General features: G+C 43.4%; 1 protein-coding gene across 1 annotated transcript in view; it reads left to right on the top strand.

Annotated features, from left to right (window-relative positions):
* Nucleotides 1-703: 703 nt before the first annotated feature.
* The window catches only part of LOC123502510, a 25699-nt gene continuing 2702 nt past the window's right edge, over nt 704-23700 (top strand). Inside the window, exon 1 of the mRNA XM_045251633.1 lies at nt 704-998. Coding sequence (XP_045107568.1) covers nt 704-998 — 295 coding nt within the window. The remainder of the gene's footprint in view (nt 999-23700) is intronic.

Here is a 23700-nt window from a genome sequence, read left to right on the forward strand (position 1 = left end):
TATGTGTGTGTCAGGACGCCGCGTCACCATTGTAAGTACATGTTGACTCTCTCTCTCTCTCTCTCTCTCTCTCTCTCTCTCTCTCTCTCTCTCTCTCTCTCTCTCTCTCTCTTTTCACTGTGGTGCAGCCGTAGCGGTGATGAAGTAGAAGGTGTTCACCCCACCCAGAAAAAAGTCTCATTAAGAATGTCACCTTTTTAATACTTAAGATCAATGTTTCCTATCTCATATCTCGCGTGGTTGTACTATCGGGGTCTTGCGAGTAGACAAAGTGGCAACCTCGATGTTACAATAGATAAATATGTATTGGTAGTATGTGTTTTAAGAAATATAGAGAGAGAGAGAGAGAGAGAGAGAGAGAGAGAGAGAGAGAGAGAGAGAGAGAGAGTCTTTGTATATTATAGAGACACATGCAGGTGAGGATCTCGTCCACCCAGTAGTCCACCCCAGACAGCTGTCCACCTGTCCACCCTCACTTCATCTCGTCCACTAGAAGATGGACTCTCCACCCAGGTTGAACACCACTGGTCCATAACAGAACAACATACATTTTGCTTCACTTGCTACCACCACTACTACTACTACTACTACTACTACTACTACTACTACTACTACTACTACTACTACTACTATTATTATTATTATTATTATTATTATTATTATTATTATTATTATTATTATTATCATCGTTGTTATTACCGAGATGAGAGAAAACGGTGTGAACGCTCGACGGCAGGTCAACACCACGCAACACCAGCACCACCAGAGCACCAGGCCCGTCACCAGCACCACCAGCCGACCCCAGGCACCACCGAACGGCCACCACCACCACCACAACAATCACCAAAGTCAACACCAGATTGATTCCAGGTCCCTGCAGAGGCCGAGAGGTGCACCACCACAGCGGGCCGAGCAGAGGTCAACTTACTCACTTCCCAGGGTCAAGGTCATACTCAAGGTCACTCTCAAGGTCACACTCAAGGTCAAGGTCACAGCAAGTCACCAGGATAAGATGTGACTCCAGATTTTTATTATCTGCCATCACAAAGAAAATATACTGGTGAAGTGGTGCACGTTTATGTTCATTATAATGAGTAAGGGGTGTCTGGGGGTGTGTCGGGGTGTCTCAGGGTGTTCTTGGGTTTTTTTCTCTCTCTCTTTTTTTTTCTCTTTCTCGATCTTATTTTCAGGGTTTTTCAGTCTTTCTATTGCTCTCTCTCTCTCTCTCTCTCTCTCTCTCTCTCTCTCTCTCTCTCTCTCTCTCTCTCTCTCTCCTCGCCTGTCAGACGTCAGTTTTCTCCGGAACACGTGGATCTGTGTGTCTTGAGTCACTTCATTATATAGTGAGGGCGGCTGCGGAGGCGTATGGGCTGACTGGGGAAGCTTGGGCGTGAGCATGCATGGGCGGGACAAATATGGGCGGGAGTGGGTGTGGAGCTGTTGACGCCGCCCATAGCTTTTGTGTGTGTGTGTGTGTGTGTGGTAAGTGAGTGGTAAGTGTGTGTGTGTGTGTTTGTGTGTATCGTGATTCTCCTCCTCTCCTCTCCTCTCCTCTCTCTCTCTCTCTCTCTCTCTCTCTCTCTCTCTCTCTCTCTCTCTCTCTCTCTCTCGTGTCGTCTGGTCTGGTCTGGTCTCCTTGCTGTGTCTCGTCTTGTTGACCAGCGTCTGAGGTGATATTATGCTACAATATAGTGGCATGGAAATACTAGTAGTATTGTGTAAACTGACACACTGCCGTTCATGATGGCGAAGGTGGGCAGGTGTGGGTGTTGGCGGTGCTGGTGGAGATATCTACATGCTTGTGTGTAGATAGATAGATACATAAGCTGGTAATTTGTTAGGTTCATTCATACGTAAATTGACAACAGTTCGATGGTGTATACACTGCTATAACAATAAACTCATCAATCAATCAAGTAAACATCAATGAGATTTAAAAGGCGAGTGATGAGAGTGTGGGGAACAGCGGGGGAGGGGGAGGTGGAGAGGAGACGAGCGAGGCCCCTGAGACAAGTTTGGTGTGCGTCACTGACAGGGATAAACTCTCCGTGTCAAGGCCCCATCACACCAGAGGCGGTCCTTACAACGCGCAGCAGGTTCTCAACACGTTCATAAAATTTTTGAGGACGTAGTGGAGACGTGATGGAATTGCGAAATCCCTCCACTGCTACGTATCTACCAAGCCTTTACTGCGTACGTCCCTTGATATCGCTACGATATCATTGTGTCCAATCGGGTTTAACTACGGTCATAACACGTATGTGATCAGGCTCCCGCCACGCTCACTAAGTTCCCGCCATGCTCACTGGGTTCTTACCACGTGCCCAACCAGCGCGCAATACGCTCACGTGACGCAAGCAGGAAGTGCTGCTTCCTGTCACTTCAGTTCTCGCCTCTCTTCTCTCATCAGTGGTTCTCCAGCTCTTACATCATTATATTCATTATCCTCATAACGTCATGCTGCCCAAATTAACTTCAAACTTTCCATCAGTCTGTGGTAATGACCAAACTGGAGCGACTTTTCAAGGTGGAGCTGGTGACGTAGAATATTTTCATTTGGCAACTGACCACCACCACCACCACTGACCAGACGTCCATTTCATCACCAGACACGAGACCTGGAGTGGGGGAGAGAGAGAAAATGTTGTGCTCTGATAAGATATTCTTATTTTTCCTCTTTCTTCTATTCTTTCCTGTCCTCTTTCTCACTCACTTATTCACTCACTCACTCACTCTGAATCCTGTCCTCCACTACCACCACTACCACCATCAGTTCATTCCTCCACCACGGACACAAACACGTCTTGAAGGAAGGTTAGTCCGCCGCCCAGAGTCACCTTGGCTGTCTGGCTGGCCACCCTGCGTGCCGCGGGACCAGAGGAGCGGTGGAGGGCAGCGGTCGGGGTTGCGGGTGTAACACTGTGTATGAATATTGTTTGTGTTTTAATTAAGGCGTGTACACACTTGTTGCATTTCCACGTATCGGATCACCGTTGCGTAGCAGTGTTGACAGGATAGTGCTTCACCGTTGCGTGTCAAAATATGACACAAAGTTACGCAACGGGTTCCATCCGCCATTTTTCGGTATTTTGGCGTCATCTCAAAGGAATGATACACAACTCACCAACCTTCGTGTGTGTGTGTGTGTGTGTGTGTGTGGACAAGGAGCGTGGGATCGTCCAGTTGCATGTTCAGTGTTGTCGTGGACGGGCATGAATATTTTTTGCAATTTTGACCCCAATTGCAGACAAACTCAAAATCAGTTGTGTGTATCCTTGTCACGTTTTGATACAGTTCCGTCACATGCTGGAATTTCAAGTCAGTCAACACAGTATTGTTTCATTACACATACATAGTGTAGACACCCACCAACTCCGTCATTCATTTTTCCTTTTATTGATTTGATGTTCATGAATAAAACTAAACGTGGCCACAGACAACTGCACATTTGCACTCATATCTACGGTCAGGAACAAACTGAATGACACTGTTGCATCACTCAACGATGATACACCACGCGGATAGGCAAAAATGGGTACAATACCCTGTTGCACGGTAACGCATTATAAGGTGATACGCAACGATGAAACGATGCGTGGAAATTCAGTAAGTGTGTACACACCTTTAGAAAGTGTTGGTGGTGATGATGTCAGTGTGCTGTGTATTGGTGGTGGTGGTGGTGATTGTTGGTGATGGTGTGTTTGCTTGTTTTGCATCGTGAATATTGATTGATTGAGTGGCTGAAAGATTGACGGATTGATGGATAGATTGCCTGTCTAACTAATAGATTCACTGACTGACTGACATTTGGACTGACTTTCTGACTGACTGACTGACTGACTGATTAAATGAATAAAATACTAACTAAATGACTGACTATCTGGCTGACTGACTATTTGGCTAACTGACTGAATGGGCAGATGCGGGAACTGGCAGTGGTTGTGGTGGTGGTGGTGGTGGTAGTGGTATTTATATGCTTGTGTGAAGATAGATGGATAAGCGGGTAATTTGATGGGTTGATAGATATGTAAATAGACAGTTGGGCAAACAAACAGATAGATGGATAGGCAGGCAGATAGATGAGTCAATGAATTCGTATATAAATAATAATATAGATGTGTATGTAGATAGAAAAAGTCTATATTGCTCTACTTAGTATCCTGTCACCCTGGTTTATTGTCAGAAATACTCGTATATCAGGCGGTAGAAATGGAGAATGAGAAAAATAGTACAGTCTGCCTTTTAAGCACCTTGTTTATTGCCTCGCGGATTTGCCAACACTCGCTGTACAACAAGATACAATTTAATATTTCCTGCTTTGACAAATAACAAAAGCTGGACACGATAACGAAGAGGAAGATGTCACAATAACCAATAAATCGACATGTTGTATTTGTATAAGCATAGCGTCTCATTAATAAGAGATTTAGTGACAGATAGTTATCATAAACATATATACATGCGTCCTGACTTCACAGATAACCTTTTGCTACGGCAGTAGTCTCTTAGCGGTGGTGGTGGTGAACACAGTTGTGGCGGTGGGCTATACTGACCCATGCACATCCACACCCAGAGACACACACACACACACACACACACACACACACACACACACACACACACACACACACACACACACAAATAAAGTGAAGTGTTGCTATATTACCGACAGTTTTCAAGGAGCACCAAGAGGCAATCAGTATGAGAAACCGTGCAAGCCTTCACCACACTGCCTAATCTTCGTCTATTAAAGGTATTTATAAGGCTATTCACTTAATGTTAGGTTTTCTTTACATATGAGAGTGAAAACAGTACGCAAATATTTTCAAGTAATGGTATAAGGAGCATAAAAGAGCAAGGCGTCTGTATTACCCTCTCATATTTGTTTCCTTCACTTACCCTCGGCCAAACATGTGTCACAAGGTAGCCACCAGTCTAACATTTCATTTAGTCTAGTCAAAATTTCTCTGTGTGGCTTAATTTTGGTTTGGTGAGATGATAAAGGCTATATATGGATGTCCCGCCGCCGGTGTTGCCTCCAGGCCGCTTCCCCCCCGACGGTCCCCTAGCCAACACCCTACACCCGCCCTCACCCACCCGTCACCAGCCAGTTGGGTCAAATACTTTTTTTCCAATATTTCCTGACGCTAATATTACGCTTCCATGGTATGTTTTTATGGTTTCTATAAATGTTTCGTTGTGTTTGAAGTGTGTTCCGCGCCTGTGCTGGGTAAATATGTGGCGTTTAGTGGTGTTTTATGGCGTATGTTAAAGGCTTTTAACGCTCAAAATTTCCCACTTGGAGTTTTGAGCTTTTTCATTTCAAGGTATAAGTGGGCCTTTATGGTAGCAAAAGAGTGCCTGTCCTCTTTTAAGTGTGAAATCAATCTATTGAGTGAAATATGTGGACTTTGAAATGGTGTTTGGTGCTGTTGTAAAAAGCTCTTATTTTTCTTTATTTTATTTGCTCACGTTTCTGCTTCTCGGTCTAACACGCTGTAGAATGCCCTGAAAGAAAGCTCAGACTCCCTGAAATGTGATAAAATACACGCCAAGTGAAAATGGCTTGACTTTACAGGACGTTTTAAGAGATTTATGGGTTAAAATGTTTTGTACTTTTAACGTACTTAATTTAGACCTTTTTTAAAAACCAGTTAAGCTGGAGATATTTTGATATTTTGAAAATTAGTTTAAGTATTTATCACGTCATAAAATAACAAGCATTTGGCCGTGGCCTCGTTTTTGTAAAAGTCATTTTGAAATGAAATGATTTACGTAATTTAGCCGAGTCAGCCCCGTTCCCGTTCTCTCTCGGATGACCACAGCCCACCCAGGTAGTGGCTGGCGCCAATTTTCCAAATCCACAGTTCGTCGATATTTTGCCTAATATCTAGTGATTTCTACGTGTTTTCGTGGGTTTCTAGGTTCAGATGTTTAGATAATTGTAGCAGAAAGAGGAAGAAAGTTGAAATAAAGGAGGATAAAGAGGAAGAGAGGAGAAATGGAGGAGGAAGAGGAGCAGCAGCAAAGCTATAATACTTAAGTCACCCTCCTTTTCCTAAATATTTTGTCTAATATCTAGTGTTTTGATGTGTTTCTAGGCTCAGACGTGTGGATGGAAGGAGGAGGAGGAAGAAGAAGGAGTAATAATGGAGAAGAATGAAGAAAAAATGAGAAATAAAGGTGGAATAGTAGAAGAAGCCAAGGTGTAATATTTAGGTAAGTGTATTAGTATGTTTTGAGTGTGGTTTGGGAGAACTTTGAGGGATTGGTTGGTGTTCTGAGTGGGATTTGGTATTATTATGAGTGTTATAAGTGGTGGGGTGGGGTTAGTGGTCTTTTGGGTGTGTGTGGGGGATATTTCATTAAATATTGGGTGTTTCTAGTGAGTTTGGAGGTATTTTAACCTGTTCTGTGTTTTCTTAGTGTGTTCTGGAATGTTATTGAGATTTTAAGAGGGTTTGGGTATGTGTGGTTTGTCGTGGGTGTGTGTAAGAGTGAATTGGGCCTATACAAGGATTTTTGAGTATGTTTTGAGGCCCTCAACAGGCTAGCTCAGTGTCAGTGGGCCCTTATAACAAGTGTCCTTTATCATTGATTACCCGCTTCGTTCCCAGGTGACGACAGGCAGAATGAGGTGGACGTGGCGGAGGCTGTGGGCGGTCAATTCACGGCGCAGATTACCTACACCTTGCACCACACTGACTGCCCGCCGCTGTTCACTAAAGTCGGGCAAGCCTGTGTCTCCGTGTTCTGCCCTGGATATAGGAGTAAAGGAAATTGTGGTTTTGGTGTTGTTGTTGTTTTCTGTTAAGATTTGTTTCTCTCTCTCTCTCTCTCTCTCTCTCTCTCTCTCTCTCTCTCTCTCTCTCTCTCTCTCTCTCTCTCTCTCTCTCTCTCTCTCTCTCTCTCTCTCTCTTATCTAGTGTAGTGTAGTGGTGTTCACTACATGTGTGTGTGTGTGTGTGTGTGTGTGTGTGTGTGTGTGTGTGTGTGTATATCTAGGGATGATATTGGTAACTTGGGTGTCTGTAATGTGTTTTGGGTGAGCTTTTTATATTTTGAGGTGTTGCAGGGTGTTTTGGGTTAGTTTTGAGTGATTTAAGTTGTTTGTGTGTGTGTCAGTTGTGTATGGTGTGTTTTGTGGTGTGGTGTCAGTATTGGTGCATACTGTGTGCTTGTAGTGAATTGTTAAGAACAGTGACCGTCTACACAGCAGCAATAGAACGATCGGAAAGGAAACTGGAGATGAAGGTACAGAGAGAAGGATAGAATGTAGGAGGGTAGTTTAGAAATTAAAGATTTGTGCCAGACTCTATCGAAGGCTTTCGATATGTCAAGGCCGACAGCAAAGGTTTCACCGAAGTCCCAAAAGAGGATGACCAAGATTCAGTTAGGAAAGTAAGAAGATCACCAGTAGATCTGCCTTTACGGAAACCATACTGGCAATCAGAGAGAAGGTTGTGAGCTGATAGATGCCTCATTATCTTCCTATTAAGGATAGACTCAAAGGCTTTAGAAAGGCAGGAAATCAAAGCTATAGGGCGGTAGTTAGAAGGATTGGAGTGGTCACCTTTTTAGGGACAGGTTGAATGTGAGCAAACTTCCAGCAAGAAGGATAAATAGAAGTAGAGAGACACAGATGAAAGAGTTTGACCAGGCAGTGAGCGAGTTCGAAGCACAGTTTTTGAGAACAACAGGAGGGACTCCATCCGGACCGTAAGCCTTCCGAGAATCAAGGCCAGAGAGGGCCAGGAAAACGTCTTTATAAAGAATTTTAATTTTAGGGATGAAGTAGTCAGAGGGTGGAGGAGTAGGAGGAATATGCCCAGAATCATCCAAAGTTGAGTTGGTAGCAAAGGTTTGAGCGAAGAGTTCAGCTTTAGAAAAGAAGAGACAGCTGTAGAGCCATCTGGATGAAGTAAAGGAGGAAAGACGAAGAAGTAAAGTTGTTAGAGATATTATTGGCTAGATGCCAGAAATCTCGAGAGGAGTTAGAATTGGAAAGACTTTGACATTTTCTATTGATGAAAGAGTTTTTAGTAAGTTGGAGAATAGATTTGGCATGATTACGGGCAGAAATATATAGGGCATGAGTTTCAGCAGTTGGATGGCTACGGAACCGTTTGTGAGCCGCCTCTCTATCATTGACAGCACGAGAACAAGCAGAGTTAAACCAAGGCTTTTTAGAATGATACTCCTATATATTTCTAATGGCAACACAATATCTCTTGATATAATAAAATGCATAATGTATCGACTTGTTTTCCTATCAGTTGAAAGAGATGCAAAACAATATCTGGTTTGCAAGTGAAGCGAAATTAGTCAACAATTTGCTGCATGGCGCCACAGCGTCTGAGGTGATATGATGCCACAATATAGTTGCATGGAAATACTAGTAGTAATGTGTAAACTGACACACTCCCGTTCATGATGGCGAAGGTGGGCAGGTGTGGGTGTTGGCGGTGCTGGAGAAGATATTTACATGCTTGTGTGTAGATAGATAGATAGATAACTTGGTAATTTGATAGGTTCATTCATAGGGAAATGAACAACATTTCGATGGTGTATACACTGCTACAACAATAAACTTATCAATCAATCAATCAAACATCAATCGGATTTAAAAGGCGAATGATTAGAGGGTGGCGATCGAGACTCCCGAGACAGGTTTGCTCTGCGTCACTCGGAGGGATAAACGGTCAACGGGGCCCTATACTGATTAGCCTGTGTGTTAATCAAGCCAATTACTTCGTCTAGGAACATTTGTAGCATGTATAACAATGATTTGGCGGTCTTTTTGCGGCTTTTCAAGGTGGATCTGGTGACGTAGAATATTTCCATTTGGCAACTCCCCACCACGTCCACCACCACCACCGCCGCCAGTGACCAGACGTCCTCTTCCTCACCAGACACGAGACCTGGGAACACGGTGACCGCCCCACTTGCCCCACCTAGTCCACCAGCTCCACCTGCTCAGTGAGAGGGTGAGTCTATTAATAGAGTGGAGGTAACAAACATGATGAGACAGTGATGGGACGGTAATGGGGCGGATAATTTAATAGAAAGCTGTATAATAATGCACTGAAGGGGTGACGTGACGTGTGGGAGTGAGTGGATAGAGAAGGGTAGTTAATTAATGGTGCCACAGAGTCATTAGTGATGGGACGGTGATGGGACAGTGACGGGGTTGACAGGCTGTACTAGGAAGGTGTGTCGTGCATTGAAGGAGTCACATGTGGACAGTTAGCGGTAAGGTAGTTAATTAGGCGTATGGTAGTTATAATGCGTGGGGAGGGTGGTGCCTGCTTTAACAAGAAACACAAGAGGGCATGGCGAGGTGGACTGCTGGAAGATAATTACACTGAACTCTGCTTTATGTAGTGCATCAATCACCACCACAAGATGGAGACACTCTTTGTAAGAGTTACACGCCGCCTCCTGACACTTCTAGTAAACACCCATCTCTCTCTCTCTCTCTCTCTCTCTCTCTCTCTCTCTCTCTCTCTCTCTCTCTCTCTCTCTCTCTCGCCTGTCAGACGTCAGTTTTCTCCGGAACACGTGGATCTGTGTGTCTTGAGTCACTTCATTATATAGTGAGGGCGGCTGCGGAGGCGTATGGGCTGACTGGGAAGCTTGGGCGTGAGCATGCATGGGCGGGACAAATATGGGCGGCAGTGGGTGTGGAGCTGTTAACGCCGCCCATAGCTTTGTGTGTGTGTGTGTGTGTGTGTGTGTGTGTGTGTGTTTGTGTGTATCGTGATTCTCCTCTCTCTGATTCTCTCTCTCCTCTCTCTCTCTCTCTCTCTCTCTCTCTCTCTCTCTCTCTCTCTCTCTCTCTCTCTCTCTCTCTCTCTCTCTCTCTCTCTCTCTCTCTCTCTCTCTCTCTCTCTCTCGTGTCGTCTGGTCTGGTCTGGTCTCCTTGCTGTGTCTCGTCTTGTTGACCAGCGTCTGAGGTGATATGATGCTACAATATAGTGGCATGGAAATACTAGTAGTATTGTGTAAACTGACACACTGCCGTTCATGATGGCGAAGGTGGGCAGGTGTGGGTGTTGGCGGTGCTGGTGGAGATATCTATCTACATGCTTGTGTGTAGATAGATAGATACATAAGCTGGTAATTTGTTAGGTTCATTCATACGTAAATTGACAACAGTTCGATGGTGTATACACTGCTATAACAATAAACTTATCAATCAATCAAGTAAACATCAATGAGATTTAAAAGGCGAGTGATGAGAGTGTGGGGAACAGCGGGGGAGGGGGAGGTGGAGAGGAGACGAGCGAGGCTCCTGAGACAAGTTTGGTGTGCGTCACTGACAGGGATAAACTCTCCGTGTCAAGGCCCCATCACACCAGAGGCGGTCCTTACTACGCGCAGCAGGTTCTCAACACGTTCATAAAATTTTTGAGGACGTAGTGGAGACGTGATGGAATTGCGAAATCCCTCCACTGCTACGTATCTACCAAGCCTTTACTGCGTACGTCCCTTGATATCGCTACGATATCACTGTGTCCAATCGGGTTTAACTACGGTCATAACACGCATGTGATCAGGCTCCCGCCACGCTCACTAAGTTCCCGCCATGCTCACTGGGTTCTTACCACGTGCCCAACCAGCGCGCAATACGCTCACGTGACGCAAGCAGGAAGTGCTGCTTCCTGTCACTTCAGTTCTCGCCTCTCTTCTCTCATCAGTGGTTCTCCAGCTCTTACATCATTATATTCATTATCCTCATAACGTCATGCTGCCCAAATTAACTTGAAACATTCCATCAGTCTGTGGTAATGACCAAACTGGAGTGAGTTTTCAAGGTGGAGCTGGTGACGTAGAATATTTTCATTTGGCAACTGACCACCACCACCACCACCACCACTGACCAGACGTCAATTTCATCACCATGCCCCTCTGCTGTCGACCTTGGGTGTCTTGACACTTCATCTAATACTTTCACTATCAATTTCTGCAACATTCGTGGCCTTCGTTCTAATTTTCAATCTGTGGAACACCACTCTCCTCTACTAAACCTCATCTTCTCTTCCTAACCGAAACACAGTTGTCTGTGACTACTGACAGCAGCCCCTTTTCTGTTCCCTCCTACTTGCTCTATCCTCATTTTCAATCCAAAGCTGGATGTTGCGCATACGTGCGTAACGACACCACTTGCTCTCGTGCCCACAATCTTGAATCTTCAGAATTTTCTACCATCTGGCTAAGACTTCAATGTCACTCTCTAACTAAATACATCTGTGCTGTATACCTCTCACCTAATTCCTCTGACTATGTAAAATTCTTTGACTATTTGACTTCCAAGGTGGAGCACATCTTATCTCACTTTCCTTTTGCTGAGATCTCCATTTTAGGGATTTCAATGTTCACCACCAGCTTTGGCTTTCATCTTCTTTCACTGACCAACCTGGTGAACAAACCTTCAACTTTGCTATCCTTCATGACCTAGAGCAGCTAGTGAAGTTCCTACCCGTATTCCTGACCGCCTTGGAGACACGCCCAACATTCTTGATCTTTTCCTAACCTCCAACCCTTCTGCTTACTCTGTTAAACTTTCCTCTCCGTTGGGCTCCTCCGACCACAATCTAATTTGTTACCAGTTCTATCACTCCAGTGCAGCCTCAGGACCCGCCTAAGCGGAGGTGCTTCTGGCATTTTAACTCTGCTAAGTGGGAGGAACTAAGGCAGTACTATTCTGATTTCCTTGGGATGATTATTGTTTTCATGTCAGAGATCCTTCTCTTTGTGCCGAGCGCATAACAGAGGTGATTATCTCTGGCATGGAGCTATACATTCCTCATACTTTCTCTAACCCTAAAGCTAAAAAGCCTTGGTTTAACTCTGCTTGTTCTCGTGCTGTCAATGATAGAGAGGCGGCTCACAAACGGTTCCGTAGCCATCCAACTGCTGAAACTCATGCCCTATATATTTCTGCCCGTAATCATGCCAAATCTATTCTCCAACTTACTAAAACTCTTTCATCAATAGAAAATGTCAAAGTCTTTCCAATTCTAACTCCTCTCGAGATTTCTGGCATCTAGAATAATATCTCTAACAACTTTACTTCTTCGTCTTTCCTCCTTTACTTCATCCAGATGGCTCTACAGCTGTCTCTTCTTTTCTAAAGCTGAACTCTTCGCTCAAACCTTTGCTACCAACTCAACTTTGGATGATTCTGGGCATATTCCTCCTACTCCTCCACCCTCTGACTACTTCATCCCTAAAATTAAAATTCTTTATAAAGACGTTTTCCTGGCCCTCTCTGGCCTTGATTCTCGGAAGGCTTACGGTCCGGATGGAGTCCCTCCTGTTGTTCTCAAAACTGTGCTTGAACTCGCTCACTGCCTGGTCAAACTCTTTCATCTGTGTCTCTACTTCTATTTATCCTTCTTGCTGGAAGTTTGCTCACATTCAACCTGTCCCTAAAAAGGTGACCACTCCAATCCTTCTAACTACCGCCCTATAGCTTTGATTTCCTGCCTTTCTAAAGCCTTTGAGTCTATCCTTAATAGGAAGATAATGAGGCATCTATCAGCTCACAACCTTCTCTCTGATTGCCAGTATGGTTTCCGTAAAGGCAGATCTACTGGTGATCTTCTTACTTTCCTAACTGAATCTTGGTCATCCTCTTTAGGGACTTCGGTGAAACCTTTGCTGTCGGCCTTGACATATCGAAAGCCTTCGATAGAGTCTGGCACAAATCTTTAATTTCTAAACTACCCTCCTACGGATTCTATCCTTCTCTCTGTACCTTCATCTCCAGTTTCCTTTCCGATCGTTCTATTGCTGCTGTAGTAGACGGTCACTGTTCTTCCCTAAAACTATCAACAGTGGTGTTCCACAGGGTTCTGTCCTATCACCCACTCTCTTTCTATTATTCATCAATGATCTCCTAAATCTGACTCAATGCCCTATCCACTCCTATGCTGATGATACCATGCATTATTCAACAGCGTTCAACAGACGCCCAACCCAACAACAATTAAATGACTCAAGGCGAGATGCTATAGGACGCCTAACTTCTGATCTTTCACTTGTTTCTGATTGGGGCAGAGAAAACCTGGTTTTGTTCAATGCCTCAAAACTCAATTTCTACAACTATCTACTCGACATAACCTTCCAGACAACTATCCTCTCTTCTTCAATAACACTCAACTTTCTCCTCTACATTAAACACACTCGGTCTATCCTTCACTAAAAATCTAAACTGGAAATTTCACATCTCTACTCTTGCTAAATCAGCTTCCAAGAAGTTAGGTGTCCTATGGCGTCTTCGTCCATTTTTTCTCCTCCCAGCTGCTTGCTCTGTACAAGGGCCTTATCCGCCCGTGTATGGAGTATGGCTCTCATGTCTGGGGATCCACACACAGCTTTACTAAACAAGGTGGAATCTAAAGCTTTTCGTCTTATCAACTCTTCTCCTCTAACTGACTGTCTTGATTCTTTAAGTCACCGCCGCAATGTTGCATCTTTATCTGTCTTCTACCGCTGTTTTCATGCTGTCTGCTCTTCTGAACTTGCTAACTGCATGCCTTCCCCCCTCCTGCGGCCTCGCTGCACAAGACTCTCTACTTCTTCTCATCCCTATTCTGTCCATCTTCCTAATGCAAGAGTTAACCAGTATCTTCACTCCTTCATTCCGTACACTGGTAAACTCTGGAACTCTCTACCTGTGTCTGTATTTCCACCTGCCTATGACTTAAACTCTTTCAAAAGAGGAGTGTCAAGACACCTCTTACGTTAACTGGACCCTCCTTTTAGATTTTTTTGTTTTTTCTCTTTCTACTTCCTCTTAACAGGGCCTGGCAACCAGCGGGATTTTTTTTTTCCAACACTTTGTTTGCCCTTGGCCAGTGTGTAATGTAAAAAGACACGAGACCAGGGGTGGGGGGAGAGGGAGGAAAAATGTTGTGCTCTGATAAGATATACTTATTTTTCCTCTTTCTTCTATTCTTTCCTGTCCTCTTTCTCACTCACTTATTCACTCACTCACTCACTCACTCACTCACTCTGAATCCTGTCCTCCACCACCACCACTACCACCATCAGTTCATTCAGTCCCTGCGTGCTGCGGGACCAGACGAGCGGTGGAGGGGCAGCGGTCGGGGTTGCGGGTGTAACACTGTGTATGAATATTGTTTGTGTTTTAATTAAGGCGTGTACACACTTGTTGCATTTCCACGTATCGGATCACCGTTGCGTAGCAGTGTTGACAGGATAGTGCTTCACCGTTGCGTGTCAAAATATGACACAAAGTTACGCAACGGGTTCCATCCGCCATTTTTCGGTATTTTGGCGTCATCTCAAAGGAATGATACACAACTCACCAACCTTGTGTGTGTGTGTGTGTGTGTGTGTGTGTGTGTGTGTGTGTGTGTGTGTGTGGACAAGGAGCGTGGGATCGTCCAGTTGCATGTTCAGTGTTGTCGTGGACGGGCATGAATATTTTTTGCAATTTTGACCCCAATTGCAGACAAACTCAAAATCAGTTGTGTGTATCCTTGTCACGTTTTGATACAGTTCCGTCACATGCTGGAATTTCAAGTCAGTCAACACAGTATTGTTTCATTACACATACATAGTGTAGACACCCACCAACTCCGTCATTCATTTTTCCTTTTATTGATTTGATGTTCATGAATAAAACTAAACGTGGCCACAGACAACTGCACATTTGCACTCATATCTACGGTCAGGAACAAACTGAATGACACTGTTGCATCACTCAACGATGATACACCACGCGGATAGGCAAAAATGGGTACAATACCCTGTTGCACGGTAACGCATTATAAGGTGATACGCAACGATGAAACGATGCGTGGAAATTCAGTAAGTGTGTACACACCTTTAGAAAGTGTTGGTGGTGATGATGTCAGTGTGCTGTGTATTGGTGGTGGTGGTGGTGATTGTTGGTGATGGTGTGTTTGCTTGTTTTGCATCGTGAATATTGATTGATTGAGTGGCTGAAAGATTGACGGATTGATGGATAGATTGCCTGTCTAACTAATAGATTCACTGACTGACTGACATTTGGACTGACTTTCTGACTGACTGACTGACTGACTGATTAAATGAATAAAATACTAACTAAATGACTGACTATCTGGCTGACTGACTATTTGGCTAACTGACTGAATGGGCAGATGCGGGAACTGGCAGTGGTTGGTGGTGGTGGTGGTGGTAGTGGTATTTATATGCTTGTGTGAAGATAGATGGATAAGCGGGTAATTTGATGGGTTGATAGATATGTAAATAGACAGTTGGGCAAACAAACAGATAGATGGATAGGCAGGCAGATAGATGAGTCAATGAATTCGTATATAAATAATAATATAGATGTGTATGTAGATAGAAAAAAAGTCTATATTGCTCTACTTAGTATCCTGTCACCCTGGTTTATTGTCAGAAATACTCGTATATCAGGCGGTAGAAATGGAGAATGAGAAAAATAGTACAGTCTGCCTTTTAAGCACCTTGTTTATTGCCTCGCGGATTTGCCAACACTCGCTGTACAACAAGATACAATTTAATATTTCCTGCTTTGACAAATAACAAAAGCTGGACACGATAACGAAGAGGAAGATGTCACAATAACCAATAAATCGACATGTGGTATTTGTATAAGCATAGCGTCTCATTAATAAGAGATTTAGTGACAGATAGTTATCATAAACATATATACATGCGTCCTGACTTCACAGATAACCATTTGCTACGGCAGTAGTCTCTTAGCGGTGGTGGTGGTGAACACAGTTGTGGCGGTGGGCTATACTGACCCATGCACATCCACACCCAGAGACACACACACACACACACACACACACACACACACACACACACACACACACACACACACACACACACACAAATAAAGTGAAGTGTTGCTATATTACCGACAGTTTTCAAGGAGCACCAAGAGGCAATCAGTATGAGAAACCGTGCAAGCCTTCACCACACTGCCTAATCTTCGTCTATTAAAGGTATTTATAAGGCTATTCACTTAATGTTAGGTTTTCTTTACATATGAGAGTGAAAACAGTACGCAAATATTTTCAAGTAATGGTATAAGGAGCATAAAAAGAGCAAGGCGTCTGTATTACCCTCTCATATTTGTTTCCTTCACTTACCCTCGGCCAAACATGTGTCACAAGGTAGCCACCAGTCTAACATTTCATTTAGTCTAGTCAAAATTTCTCTGTGTGGCTTAATTTTGGTTTGGTGAGATGATAAAGGCTATATATGGATGTCCCGCCGCCGGTGTTGCCTCCAGGCCGCTTCCCCGACGGTCCCCTAGCCAACACCCTACACCTGCCCTCACCCACCCGTCACCAGCCAGTTGGGTCAAATACTTTTTTCCAATATTTCCTGACGCTAATATTACGATTCCATGGTATGTTTTTATGGTTTCTATAAATGTTTCGTAGTGTTTGAAGTGTGTTCCGCGCCTGTGCTGGGTAAATATGTGGCGTTTAGTGATGTTTTATGGCGTATGTTAAAGGCTTTTAACGCTCAAAATTTCCCACTTGGAGTTTTGAGCTTTTTCATTTCAAGGTATAAGTGGGCCTTTATGGTAGCAAAAGAGTGCCTGTCCTCTTTTAAGTGTGAAATCAATCTATTGAGTGAAATATATGGACTTTGAAATGGTGTTTGGTGCTGTTGTAAAAAGCTCTTATTTTTCTTTATTTTATTTGCTCACGTTTCTGCTTCTCGGTCTAACACGCTGTAGAATGCCCTAAAAGAAAGCTCAGACTCCCTGAAATGTGATAAAATACACGCCAAGTGAAAATGGCTTGACTTTACAGGACGTTTTAAGAGATTTATGGGTTAAAATGTTTTTGTACTTTTAACGTACTTAATTTAGACCTTTTTTAAAAACCAGTTAAGCTGGAGATATTTTGATATTTTGAAAATTAGTTTAAGTATTTATCACGTCATAAAATAACAAGCATTTGGCCGTGGCTTCGTTTTTGTAAAAGTCATTTTGAAATGAAATGTTTTACGTAATTTAGCCGAGTATCCCCGTTCCGTTCTCTCTCGGATGACCACAGCCCACCCAGGTAGTGGCTGGCGCCAATTTTCCAAATCCACAGTTCGTCGATATTTTGCCTAATATCTAGTGATTTCTACGTGTTTTCGTGGGTTTCTAGGTTCAGATGTTTAGATAATCGTAGCAGAAAGAGGAAGAAAGTTGAAATAAAGGAGGATAAAGAGGAAGAGAGGAGAAAGGGAGGAGGAAGAGGAGCAGCAGCAAAGCCATAATACTTAAGTCACCCTCCTTTTCCTGAATATTTTGTCTAATATCTAGTGTTTTGATGTGTTTCTAGGCTCAGACGTGTGGATGGAAGGAGGAGGAGGAAGAAGAAGGAGTAATAATGGAGAAGAATGAAGAAAAAAATGAGAAATAAAGGTGGAATAGTAGAAGAAGCCAAGGTGGAATATTTAGGTAAGTGTATTAGCATGTTTTGAGTGTGGTTTGGGAGAACTTTGAGGGATTGGTTGGTGTTCTGAGTGGGATTTGGTATTATTATGAGTGTTATAAGTGGTAAGGGGGGGTTTAGTGGTCTTTTGGGTGTGTGTGGGGGATATTTAATTAAATATTGGGTGTTTCTAGTGAGTTTGGAGGTATTTTAACCTGTTCTGTGTTTTCTTAGTGTGTTCTGGAATGTTATTGAGATTTTAAGAGGGTTTGGGTATGTGTGGTTTGTCGTGGGTGTGTGTAAGAGTGAATTTTTGAGTATGTTTTGAGGCCTTCAACAGGCTAGCTCAGTGTCAGTGGGCCCTTATAACAAGTGTCCTTTATCATTGATTACCCGCTTCGTTCCCAGGTGACGACAGGCAGAATGAGGTGGACGTGGCGGAGGCTGTGGGCGGTCAATTCACGGCGCAGATTACCTACACCTTAACATAAATAATAGGATAACAAAGGGCCACCAGGGCCCATCTAGGTTATCCTGTATCAGTCGCACAGCGACCTCGTCATCAGTACTTAAAGATACACTTACAAGTACACAATACATTATATACTAATTCTAAATATTTGGCCCATTAACAGGGCTAAGTCCTACAGCGAAATCCTCTACAATTTGTGGTCCCCATACATGGGGATCATGTCTTATTTAACTATAGTAAATTTCTTATAAAAACTATCATGCAGTGCTATACATAATTATAAATCTAATGAATTTAAGTGCTTATCTAATCTGTTTTTAAACATTTTCAAACTAGTGCTATTTACAACCGTCTCTGGCAATGCATTCCAGAAGTCTACCACTCTATGACTAAAGAAATATTTTCTTATATCTAACCTGCAGCCTTGCTTTCTAATCTTCCTGCCATGATTTCTAGTCCTATTTCCTCCTCTAAGGTAAAGAAAGATCTCACATCTATGTAGTTTGTATCTGAAAACATTTTAAATAACTCTATCATATCCCTCTTATACATCTCCTCTCAAATGAAAACATGTTTAATTCCTTTAATCTATCTCTATACTCCAGGCGCTTTAATGCTGGTATCATCCTAGTTGCTCTTCTCTGAACTGCTTCTAACATGTTGATATCCTGCCTATAGTGGGGTGACCAGGCCTGTATGCAATACTCTAAATGGGGCCTAACATAGGAATTATATAAGCTACGCACCACTTCCTTACTTTTATAACTAACATTTCTATTTATAAAACCCAGGATCCTATTTGCCCTATTTCTTGCTTCTAAACATTGCTTTGAAAATTTCATAGTCCTGTCTATCACTACTCCTAAATCCTTTCCTTCCTCTACTGCCTCTAGCCAACATCCCTCCATCTCATAGTTAAAGTTTGTGTTGTCTTTACCTAAATGCATAACCTGACACTTATCAGAATTAAACTCCATCTGCCACCTGTCTGCCCATGCTATCAGCCTGTCCAGGTCTCGTTGTATTCTGTAATTGTCCTTTTCACCCTGTACTGCACATGCTATCTTAGTATCATCTGCAAACTTTGATACTTTGCTACTAATTCCTAAATCTAAATCGTTAATGTACACCAAGAAAAGAAGAGGTCCTAGCACTGATCCTTGGGGTACCCACTAACCACTTCCTTCCACTCAGACATTGCCCCATTTAATACTACTCTCTGTTTCCTATCAGAAAGCCATTCACTAATCCAGTCAACTAACCTACCCCTATCCCATGTAGTCTCAATTTGTACACCACCACACTGACTGCCCGCCGCTGTTCACTAAAGTCGGGCAAGCCTGTGTCTCCGTGTTCTGCCCTGGATATAGGAGTAAAGGAAATTGATCTTTGATTAACTTAAGTTTCAGAAATACTGTTAAGTTGTAGCTCATTGCTTTCCTATCGTCTGTTCCTAATAATTTCAATATTTTCTAAAGCTCTCTCTCTCTCTATTCTCTCTCTCTCTCTCTCTCTCTCTGTTCTCTCTCTCTCTCTCTCTCTCTCTCTCTCTCTCTCTCTCTCTCTCTCTCTCTCTCTCTCTCTCTCTCTCTCTCTCTCTCTCTCTCTCTCTCTCTCTCTCTCTCTCTCTCTCTCTCTCTCTCTCTCTCTCTCTCTCTCTCTCTCTCTTCTCTACATGTGTGTGTGTGTCTGTGTGTGTGTGTGTGTGTGTGTGTGTGTGTGTCTAGGGATGATATTGGTAACTTGGGTGTCTGTAATGTGTTTTGGGTGAGCTTTTTATATTTTGAGGTGTTGCAGGGTGTTTTGGGTTAGTTTTGAGTGATTTAAGTTGTTTGTGTGTGTGTCAGTTGTGTATGGTGTGTTTTGTGGTGTGGTGTCAGTATTGGTGCATACTGTGTGCTTGTAGTGAATTGTAAGTGCGTTTATTGGTACTATGAGGTTTTTCATGTTGGCAGTATCCAAGGGGATTTGACAAAGCTAGGTTCAATGATTTCAAATTGTTGACCATTATAACAGGTTCGGCAGTGTTCCAAATTGATATGGACAGTAAACTGAACAATTGTTTTGGTATTCCCCTCCTCTGACTAACTAATTCAGCCTCTTTTTCACCGCCGAAATGTTGAATCTCCTTCTCTTTTATCGTTATTTTCATGCTAACTGTTCTACAGATCTTGCTATCTTTATGCCTCCCTCGTCCTGCGGCCTCGCTTTACAAGGCTTTCTTCTCATCCCTATTGTGTCCAACTTCCCAACGCAAGAGTTAACCAGTACTCTCAATCATTCATCCTTTTCATTTGTACAATCTGGAACTCCCTACCTGCATCTGTATTTCTGAATTCTTGCGACTTGTCTTCTTTGAAGAGAGAGATATCGAGGCATTTCCTCCTTGTTTTGGCTGACGCTTTTCCACTTTTAGAGAGCCAGCACTCAAGTGGGCCTTTTTTTTTTTTTATCTTTTCTTTGTTTCTTGCCCTTGGCTGGCGCTCTTCCTACATGAAAAAAAAAACCTCTCGGGACACAAGTCCTCTGCTCATCACTCATCATTCGTCGACGTGTTATCATTGTACCACACGGGCTGGGATTTTCATTGAAGGAAAACTCTCTTCCAAGTCAATTTTACATATATTTCAAATAAAGTAAAGTACATTCGAACAAAAAACGATGAAAGTGACGCGGCACTCTTAACCAACAACAGAGAAACACACTCTCCTCACTTGAATACACGACTTAACTCCACATAATGACACCCTCGATTATATTAACACGAAATTCCACTGCCCTGATCACATTACCCACCTGATCAGAGACCCTCGCTCACCGTGACGCGTCCACACCCCACATATGTCCGAGTAGAGAGTGCCACTCACTCCCTTCATCCGAGATCGCGTCCTTTCCTGCCCCCACTCAAATCTACTGCCCGCGTGCCAATTCACGCAATGTTAAATACGCTGCCTTCCTTACTCTATTCCTCCTTATACATGTTGTAGTACACTTCATGCTAACACTAATATTTCTACCATGCACAACATTCCAAAATCCCTACTCATAAAGTTCCTCCGCTCGTATTAATTATGCGTTTGGTACGGCAGTTTTCCTCCTTAGGCCTACAGAGCCACCCACGCAAACCCGATCCACCTTGGCTCTCCTTAATATACCATACTTATCGTTACATCATCCACAATACCTTCCTCAACCCTCTGTACTACAAGACAACAGGCATTGAGGAGGACGCCATTACAATATTGTTCCATCTCTTGTTCCAGGATTCAGTACTACTAACGCCAAAGAAGTGAGGCAAGTTTTTGGAGTGAGCGTGCATGACATACAACGGACACCAGATTGCTACTACTGCCGGTGTTGCCAAAGGAACAAGAGGAGGAAAAAAAGGAAGAGGGAGAAGAAAAGGATGATTCTTGGAGACGTACCAATGAAGTTCTGAAGGTTGGCCACAGATCTTCATCACTGGTGTAGTGTATTTCATTGACCATTTGTAGATTGGGTTGATAAATTTGTAGAATTTGTAGACAGTTGTAGATATGTAGCGGGTATGGTTTTTTTGCAATGCCTTATCTACACCAGCAGAAAACGGTAATATTTAGAAGTTATGCATAGCATTGTAATAGGAGTGTACGGTGTACATATGTATATAGTATTTAAGAAAGGAGAGTGTAGACTAAGAGAGGAAGGTAACCTCTTGGGTCACGATTCCTCTGCTCATCACTCATCCTTCCTGTTGTGAAGCACAAAGGTATTGTTACGTGTTTCCCGAGATGATGTTTTGTGAGTCTTTCAATGCAATACTTAATTTAAGTGTCTGGCCAGTGTCTTGTAACGTGGTGCAGTTTTTGTTACTTGTATTTATTTTTCATACCTACTGATATGACGATATCTTGTGAATGATACTCCTATATATTTCTAATGGCAACACAATATCTCTTGATATAATAAAATGCATAATGTATCGACTTGTTTTCCTATCAGTTGAAAGAGATGCAAAACAATATCTGGTTTGCAAGTGAAGCGAAATTAGTGAACAATTTGTTGCATGGCGCCACAGCGTCTGAGGTGATATAATGCCACAATATAGTTGCATGGAAATACTAGTAGTAATGTGTAAACTGACACACTCCCGTTCATGATGGCGAAGGTGGGCAGGTGTGGGTGTTGGCGGTGCTGGAGAAGATATTTACATGCTTGTGTGTAGATAGATAGATAGATAACTTGGTAATTTGATAGGTTCATTCATAGGGAAATGAACAACATTTCGATGGTGTATACACTGCTACAACAATAAACTTATCAATCAATCAATTAAACATCAATCGGATTTAAAAGGCGAGTGATTAGAGGGTGGCGATCGAGACTCCCGAGACAGGTTTGCTCTGCGTCACTCGGAGGGATAAACGGTCAACGGGGCCCTATACTGATTAGCCTGTGTGTTAATCAAGCCAAGTACTTCGTCTAGGAACATTTGTAGCATGTACAACAATGATTTGGCGATCTTTTTGCGGCTTTTCAAGGTGGATCTGGTGACGTAGAATATTTCCATTTGGCAACTCCCACCACGTCCACCACCACCACCGCCGCCAGTGACCAGACGTCCATTTCCTCACCAGACACGAGACCTGGGAACACGGTGACCGCCCCACTTGCCCCACCTAGTCCACCAGCTCCACCTGCTCAGTGAGAGGGTGAGTCTATTAATAGAGTGGAGGTAACAAACATGATGAGACAGTGATGGGACGGTAATGGGGCGGATAATTTAATAGAAAGCTGTATAATAATGCACTGAAGGGGTGACGTGACGTGTGGGAGTGAGTGGATAGAGAAGGGTAGTTAATGGTGCCACAGAGTCATTAGTGATGGGACGGTGATGGGACAGTGACGGGGTTGACAGGCTGTACTAGGAAGGTGTGTCGTGCATTGAAGGAGTCACATGTGGACAGTTAGCGGTAAGGTAGTTAATTAGGCGTATGGTAGTTATAATGCGTGGGGAGGGTGGTGCCTGCTTGAACAAGAAACACAAGAGGGCATGGCGAGGTGGACTGCTGGAAGATAATTACACTGAACTCTGCTTTATGTAGTGCATCAATCACCACCACAAGATGGAGACACTCTTTGTAAGAGTTACACGCCGCCTCCTGACACTTCTAGTAAACACCCTTATCTCTCTCTCTCTCTCTCTCTCTCTCTCTCTCTCTCTCTCTCTCTCTCTCTCTCTCTCTCTCTCTCTCTCTCTCCTCGCCTGTCAGACGTCAGTTTTCTCCGGAACACGTGGATCTGTGTGTCTTGAGTCACTTCATTATATAGTGAGGGCGGCTGCGGAGGCGTATGGGCTGACTGGGGAAGCTTGGGCGTGAGCATGCATGGGCGGGACAAATATGGGCGGCAGTGGGTGTGGAGCTGTTGACGCCGCCCATAGCTTTGTGTGTGTGTGTGTGTGTGTGTGTGTGTGTGTGTGTGTGTGTGTGTTGTGTGTATCGTCTCTCTCTCTCTCTCTCTCTCTCTCTCTCTCTCTCTCTCTCTCTCTCTCTCTCTCTCTCTCTCTCTCTCTCTCAAGCTAAAAATGTGTCCCAGTACTGAAGGGGTTAAAATAGTGAAGATTGTGGCCATTAATCTTGTCACCTCCATAGACCCTTGGTAATGTCAATAAAATGGTCTAATGGTACACAAATCTCAAGGTAGAAATGTTTCCCAGTAATGAAGGTCAGGGGTGTATAAAGAGTGTATCTTACTATGTAGATTGCTTCTATCAATGGTCCTTAACCCCTTCAGTACCGGGACACATTTTACCTT

Source organism: Portunus trituberculatus, chromosome 11 (genome assembly GCF_017591435.1).
Source record: "Portunus trituberculatus isolate SZX2019 chromosome 11, ASM1759143v1, whole genome shotgun sequence".
Taxonomy (NCBI): Eukaryota; Metazoa; Arthropoda; class Malacostraca; order Decapoda; family Portunidae; genus Portunus; species Portunus trituberculatus.